The sequence below is a fragment of the Takifugu flavidus genome, chromosome 1 (genome assembly GCF_003711565.1).
Source record: "Takifugu flavidus isolate HTHZ2018 chromosome 1, ASM371156v2, whole genome shotgun sequence".
NCBI classification, from domain to species: Eukaryota; Metazoa; Chordata; class Actinopteri; order Tetraodontiformes; family Tetraodontidae; genus Takifugu; species Takifugu flavidus.
Genome location: NC_079520.1, coordinates 444,882 through 451,563, shown reverse-complemented (window position 1 = coordinate 451,563; position 6,682 = coordinate 444,882). Strand labels below are relative to the sequence as shown.

Below are 6,682 nucleotides of genomic sequence, written 5' to 3'. Positions count from 1 at the left end.
CGGACTGTGGACTTGGCAGTCGGTGGCGGGTCCAGAAATGAAGAGGAGGCTTCTGCTGGTGTCCAACTCCACCCTGCATGGCAGCGGCTACCTGCAGCACTGCCAGCAGAACGTTGCCGAGTTCTTCGGACGGTGAGTTCAGAAGGTTCCTCAGACAGGTGACAGGTGAGTCTGAGGCCACGGAACCAGGTTCTGCACCAGACCTGATCTGTCATCTGTGTTGCAGAGATGTGAAAAGGGTTCTGTTTGTTCCGTACGCCCTCCACGACAGAGACGCCTACACCAAGACCGCCAGGGACGCGTTCCGGACTCTGGGTTTGTCCCGTCTGTTAGCGGTTAGCGGCTAAACCAGAGAAGCTCCTGAAAACACCTCGTCTGTCCCCTTCTGTCTCTCTGGCCCCTGCAGGGTACGAAGTGGACGGGATCCATGAGGCGCCGGACCCTGTTGAAGCTGTCCGCAGGGCTGAAGCCATTTTCATAGGTGAGGAACTGAAACTGAGGTGTCACATGACGGTCACCTGCATCCTGACAGATTCTACTTCCTGTTTGTAGGAGGAGGAAACACGTTCCGTCTCCTGAAGAGTCTCTATGACAACAAGCTGGTGTCAGAGATCAGGAGGAGAGTGTTGGAGGTCTCTCTCTCACACACACATGCACGCACACACACTCTCTCTCTCTCTCACACACACATGCACGCACACACACTCTCTCACACGCACACACTCAGACACTCTCTCTCTCTCACACACACACTCTCTCACACGCACACACTCTCTCTCACACACACACACACTCAGACACTCTCTCACACGCACACGCACACGCACACACACACCGTTTTTTGCCCTGCGTCCAGGACGGCGCCCCCTACATGGGCTCCAGCGCAGGAAGCAACGTGGCCACCGTCAGCATCAACACCACCAACGACATGCCCATCGTCTACCCGCCATCCTTCGCCGCCATCGGCCTCGTCCCGTTCAACATCAACCCCCACTACCTGGACGCCGACCCCAACAGTCGCCACATGGGGGTGAGAGAAGAATCTTTACATTTGCAGCCTGTTTTCCACCAACGGGCGACTGGACTCAGATTGTGGCTGCAGTGACCTTTGAACCCATCAAGCTTTATTAGGGAGATAAGAGGAAACGCTCCTGATCCGCTGACTGATAAGTGACGTGTGGCTCCTGTGATTGGACCGTCAGGTTTGTGTCAGATAAGCCAGCCTTGGCCTTAAGGAGGACCCTCAGCTCGGATCACTAAAGCTCATCTCTTAGTTCTCCGACAAAGTGAGAGGAAGTGACATCACAGGAAGCAGTGATGTTTGTGTTAGAACAGCAGCTCCCCCTGCTGGTCACTCACTCCATCTTGCTGTGCAGGAGACCCGAGAACAGAGGATCACCCAGTACCACGAAGAACCCGACACTCCTTGCGTCCTGGTGAGATGCGCCTCAACACCTCTGACCTGTGAAACACCTGTGTGAAGGTTTGGAGTCTGTTTTCAGGGTCTGAGAGAAGGTTCCATGCTGCTGGTGGAGGGAAACAAAGCTACGCTGCTGGGCAGCACCGGGGCCAGGCTGTTCACACGGTAACACACACACACGCACGGTAACACACACACACACACCTCTGGAAGCGTGACGTGTGGTTGCCGTTTCAGAGGGAAACCCTCGGTGGAGTTTGACCCTGGCTGTGACCTCAGCTTCCTGCTCACCCAGTGACCAATAAGAGTGAAGCAGGACAGGAAGTGTCTCACCTGTATGTTCATTTTGATCCAGTCCAACATGCAACAAACAACTTCCTGTGTTGCCAGAGGTGTTCAGACATGAAGATGAGTTCGCTCTTCTTTCAGCGCTGGTCAGAGAGGCGGAGCCTTCCTGGATCACAAGTACCAGCAGAAACTGCAGCTTAATGAGGCCATTAATAAACCATTAACAAACCATTAATAAACCATTAAAACAAGTCAAAGAAATCTGATTTATTTAAGCTGGAATCATTTCACCAAATGTTACAGATCAGCTCATCAGGTGGCAAATGACATAGAAAAGGTTGTGTGGACAGACAGATGAAAGGGTGGACGGAGACAGCAGGATGGACAGACAGAAAGACTGAGACGGGTGGACAATGTCAAAGGACAGACCGCAGGAGCGTGGACGCTGATGATCCCGGGAACAAACGTCGTCCTCAGACAGACGGGATAGTAGAACTAAACCAGTGACGTTAGCCTCACGCTAATGAGGCTAACGATGACAAATGGACGCTGTATCGTCTGTTGATGAAACCGTGGTGTCTGGGCTGGGGGGGCGGGGCCAGCAGATAAATGATATATGTTACAAAACCAGATGTAAACAATGCAAACAAAGAAATTAGCAACATTTATTGTAACAACAGGAAGTCACTTGAAATAACCATGTTGCATTTTGATTATCCTGGCCCCTAATAAGTTAGCAATAACCCCTCAGTGCTCGCTAAGCTAAACAGCTGCTAATTGTTTGCATGCCACAACCTTAATTTGGCTGTAGTGACAAACAACGGTGGATATTAAAGTTAATGCAACGACGCCAGTGGAAGATGAAAGCATGAGCTAACTGAAGAGTTCCCGCAGTGACTTTTAAAAACCCAATATGGGTAAATTCCTACCGTAGCAACGTTTTGTTTGAATACATTTACAAACTCGCGTCCACACTCGGACCGCCGCACAGACAATCGAGATTTTGTTGGTCACAACTGAAATCCAAAGGAAGCTAACACCAACGGAATGCAGATTAGCCTTTTGATCATGAATGCTACCAGCTTGAGGCTAAAGCTAACACATTAAATAGTTCTGATTCATTAATGAGTGAGAAATACTTGCAATAAATGAAACCAATGCTAAGCTATGGCAAACAAGCGAGCATTAGCACAAAATGCTGACGTGTTCAGTACATATAAAATAATTTTAGTGATAACTCACCAAGAAATGGTTTCCAACTAACCAGGTAGTTGACCACATTATGCTAATATTTGCCAGTTACAGCAGATATTTTACATCCTACACCTGAATATGCTAACGTGCTCATGTAGCCAAATACAGTGTTGAAAGAGAGAAGCTAGAGCAGAAGTGACCACCAGCCTCCCAATAACTGGTCATACTGGTTTAACTGGTACAGACTGGTCAACCCACAGTACCCAGGGCTCATCCAAGGTTCAAAGGGAAAGTGCAACTTGAACGTGGGAGGGGATTCGTACTCGTGACTCTTCAGGCAGAAGTCTCTCAGTACCACTCCGAGCCAGCAGGGGGCGCTCTAAGCATCGGTGTTTCCATTCTCCTCTGGCTGCAGCTGCTCCTTCTCTGTGCAGTCCTCCTGGGGGGGGCGCACCCGCTTAAAGAAGCCCAGCTGGGGAGAGAAGAGGAGGCTGAGTGGAGGAGGTGGGGGGTGGAGGGGGGAGGAGGGGGGGGGTGGAGGAGAGGAGTGGGGGTGGAGGAGGTGGGGGGGGGGAGAATAAGGTGGAGGAGGAGGGGGGGGGTGGAGGAGGAGGTGGGGGTGGAGAATAGGGAGGAGGAGGTGGAGGAGAATAAGGTGGGGGGGTGGAGTGAGGAGGGGGGGGGGGTGTGGAGAATAAGGGGAGGAGGAGGTGGAGAATAAGGTGGGGGAGGGGGAGGCTGAGGAGGAGGTGGGGGGTGGGAGGTAGGTGGGGGTGGAGGAGGGGGGGAGAATAAGTGGAGGAGGTGGGGGGGTGGAGGGGAGGTGGAGGAAGGTGGCGGGGGTGGAGAATAAGGTGGAGGAGGAGGAGGAGGGGAATAAGGTGGGAGGTGGGGGGGAGGAGGGGGTGGGTGGAGGAGGCGAGGTGGGGGGGGGTGGAGGAGGCGGAGGTTGTACCTTGTACATGATGAAGATGAGCAAGGCCAGCAGCAGCAGCCCGGCCAGAACCGCCAGGGCCACGACCCAGGCCGGGATGGGCCCGGGGGGCTCGGCCACCCAGACCACCGACAGGCTGACGGCGGTGCTGTTGGACGGCAGCTCCGCTGGGAGGTTCTTATACGGCATCTCGATGACGCTGAAGGAGGCCGCCGATCGGACCACATAGGATCGGTTCTGGTTCTCTGTCTGCAACCAACAGACGGACAAGTGTTGCATGATGGGTAAAACCATGAGAGAAGGGGGAGACTGGACGGCGTCGTGATCACCTCCACGGTCAAATGATCACCGGATCCCCGATCACCGGATCCCCGATCAGGACACGTTAATAAACCACCGATACGTCTGACTGATCCGCTGAAGAAGCTGATACAAACATCAGGTCCCGCTGCCCTCACTGTCCACATCGTCCCTCACAGTCCACTATCTGTCCCTCACAGTCCACTATCTGTCCCTCACAGTCCACTATCTGTCCCTCACAGTCCACTATCTGTCCCTCACAGTCCATCAACTGTCCCTCACCTGTCCACTATCTGTCCCTCACAGTCCATCAACTGTCCCTCACCTGTCCACTATCTGTCCCTCACAGTCCACTATCTGTCCCTCACAGTCCACTATCTGTCCCTCACCCGTCCATCAACTGTCCCTCACCTGTCCACTATCTGTCCCTCACAGTCCATCAAATGTCCCTCACCTGTCCACTATCTGTCCCTCACAGTCCACTATCTGTCCCTCACAGTCCACTATCTGTCCCTCACCTGTCCATCAACTGTCCCTCACCTGTCCACTATCTGTCCCTCACAGTCCATCAACTGTCCCTCACCTGTCCACTATCTGTCCCTCACAGTCCACTATCTGTCCCTCAGTCCATCAACTGTCCCTCACCTGTCCAATATCTGTCCCTCACAGTCCACTATCTGTCCCTCACCCGTCCACCTCTGTCCCTCACCCGTCCACCTCTGTCCCTCACCTGTCCATTCCTCCACCTATTATCCATCCATCTTTATCTGCCAGTGGAGTTGGGGGTGGAGCCTATCCCAGCTGCTGAGTGGGCGTGGTCACCCTGGACAGAACCACCAACAGAACCCAGTCCCCCCTGAGGCCAGTGGAGCGTCACCTGTCCACTACCTGTCCCTCACCTGTCCACTATCTGTCCCTCACCTGTCCACTATCTGTCCCTCACCTGTCCCTCACCTGTCCACTATCTGTCCCTCACCTATCCACTACCTGTCCCTCACCTGTCCACTACTGTCCCTCACCTGTCCACTATCTGTCCCTCACTATCACTACCTGTCCCTCACCTATCCACTACCTGTCCCTCACCTATCCACTACCTGTCCCTCACCTATCCACTACCTGTCCACTACCTGTCCCTCACCTGTCCTCACCTGTCCACTACCTGTCCCTCACCTATCCTATCGTCCCTCACCTGTCCACTACCTGTCCCTCACCTGTCCATACTGTCCCTCACCTATCCACTATCTGTCCCTCACCTGTCCACTACCTGTCCCTCACCTGTCCACTACCTGTCCACTATCTGTCCCTCACCTGTCCACTACCTGTCCCTCACCTGTCCACTACCTGTCCCTCACCTGTCCACCCAGAACGTCCATGTGCACATTGTTGAGCTGTGGCACCCAAACCACCAAGCTCTCTCATCGGTTGTTACCCTGAGGAAGCTGTCCACAGCCAGGCGGGCGTAGATGAAGACGATGGCGTTCTTCCTCCTCTCCAGACGACCCACCTGACACCTGAGCCGCAGGCAGTCTGCTGTGCTGCAGTCCTGCTCACACACACACACACACACACACACGCACGCACACACACAGACGCACACATGTAATTGGCAACATTGTGTGTTTCCCTGCATGAAAACATCAAAGCAAATTTCCGGTCTGAAGGTGCTTCTCGTCTCTTCTTCTCTTCTCACCAGCGTCTGCAGGTCGTTCTGTCCCTCTCTGGACTCCAGGTCTCTCTTGCGAACATGGTTTCGGTTCCGTCCTTCAGTCTCTCGCTCTCTGGGTGGAACCACATCCCCACTGGTGTTCTTTGCTGGAGATAATGGGTTCTGACACCCACACACACACACACCACACACAGACACACACCATGGTCAGTGCTGGGTGTGTGACTGGAGGAGGTGCTGAGCGCTGCTGCTCCCCACCGACACTCGCAGCGGGTTGATCTCCACGTCGGTGGTGCAGTTGATGGGTCCTTCCGTCTCGTAGCTGGTGATGTAGAGCAGCGAGCCGTTCCTGAACTGGTGCGGCCACTCCACCTCCAGCGCCGCCTTACTGAACGTACTGGGCCCGTTGTTGAGGAGCTGGCAGCAAGAAAATGGGACCCCTGAGTCCAGCGGACTGCAATCACTTTGATCTACTCACTGGAGTAAACGAACAAAAGACTGGAAGGGCCGGTTATTGTGGCTCCGCCCATCTTTCCTGTCAGCAGTCACATGACCACAGCTGCCGAGGCGTTACCTCATAGACGTGAACTATCTGTGGTCCGATGTCGTCTCCAACCACCGGAGGCTCTTTAGTCTTCCAGTTAGCAATGGGAAGGAACACCTGACCTGGAGATGATGTTCTGGGGGCCACCCACACACACGCGCACACACACACACACCACACACACACACACACACACACACACATACAGAGATATTGAATTAGTAACTGAGATTGATACTTCCATCAACAGTGTGTTTGTGCGTTGTGTGTGTTTGTGCGTTGTGTCAGTTACCCTCTGATGGACACCTTGGCGAGGACGGCCAGCTGAGTGACGCT

The 6,682-nt window shown here is 53.8% G+C and overlaps 2 protein-coding genes across 3 annotated transcripts in view; one reads left to right on the top strand and one right to left on the bottom strand.

Moving 5' to 3' along the window:
* The first annotated feature begins 6 nt into the window (after positions 1-6).
* On the top strand, positions 7-1,969 carry si:dkey-69o16.5 (Alpha-aspartyl dipeptidase-like). 2 transcript variants are annotated; one of them, XM_057035422.1, is made up of 9 exons: positions 7-132; positions 227-315; positions 407-481; positions 553-632; positions 857-1,030; positions 1,377-1,436; positions 1,503-1,585; positions 1,658-1,755; positions 1,850-1,969. In XM_057035422.1, the coding sequence occupies exons 1-8, from the start codon at positions 38-40 to the stop codon at positions 1,716-1,718; spliced, it is 717 nt and encodes a 238-aa protein (XP_056891402.1). In that variant the 5' UTR covers positions 7-37; the 3' UTR covers positions 1,719-1,755; positions 1,850-1,969. The 2 variants fall into 2 exon arrangements, with proteins under 2 accessions (XP_056891402.1, XP_056891394.1); XM_057035414.1 differs by having other exon boundaries at positions 1,658-1,969.
* LOC130527191 (integrin alpha-V-like) overlaps positions 1,961-6,682 on the bottom strand; it is a 16,126-nt gene continuing 11,404 nt past the window's right edge. The window contains 7 exon segments of the mRNA XM_057035432.1: positions 1,961-3,374; positions 3,858-4,085; positions 5,566-5,679; positions 5,827-5,964; positions 6,061-6,219; positions 6,377-6,482; positions 6,639-6,682. The exon segment at positions 6,639-6,682 is cut by the window's right edge and continues 37 nt beyond it. Of these exon segments, the coding sequence (XP_056891412.1) occupies positions 3,282-3,374; positions 3,858-4,085; positions 5,566-5,679; positions 5,827-5,964; positions 6,061-6,219; positions 6,377-6,482; positions 6,639-6,682 (882 nt within the window). The 3' untranslated portion in view covers positions 1,961-3,281.

Bases quoted from the DNA above. Each gene is read 5' to 3' on its own strand.
- si:dkey-69o16.5 (XM_057035422.1), top strand. From the start codon at position 38: ATGAAGAGGAGGCTTCTGCTGGTGTCCAACTCCACCCTGCATGGCAGC. The intron at 1,437-1,502 runs GTGAGATGCGCC...GTCTGTTTTCAG, and splicing joins CCGACACTCCTTGCGTCCTG to GGTCTGAGAGAAGGTTCCAT. The intron at 1,586-1,657 runs GTAACACACACA...TTGCCGTTTCAG, and splicing joins GGGGCCAGGCTGTTCACACG to AGGGAAACCCTCGGTGGAGT.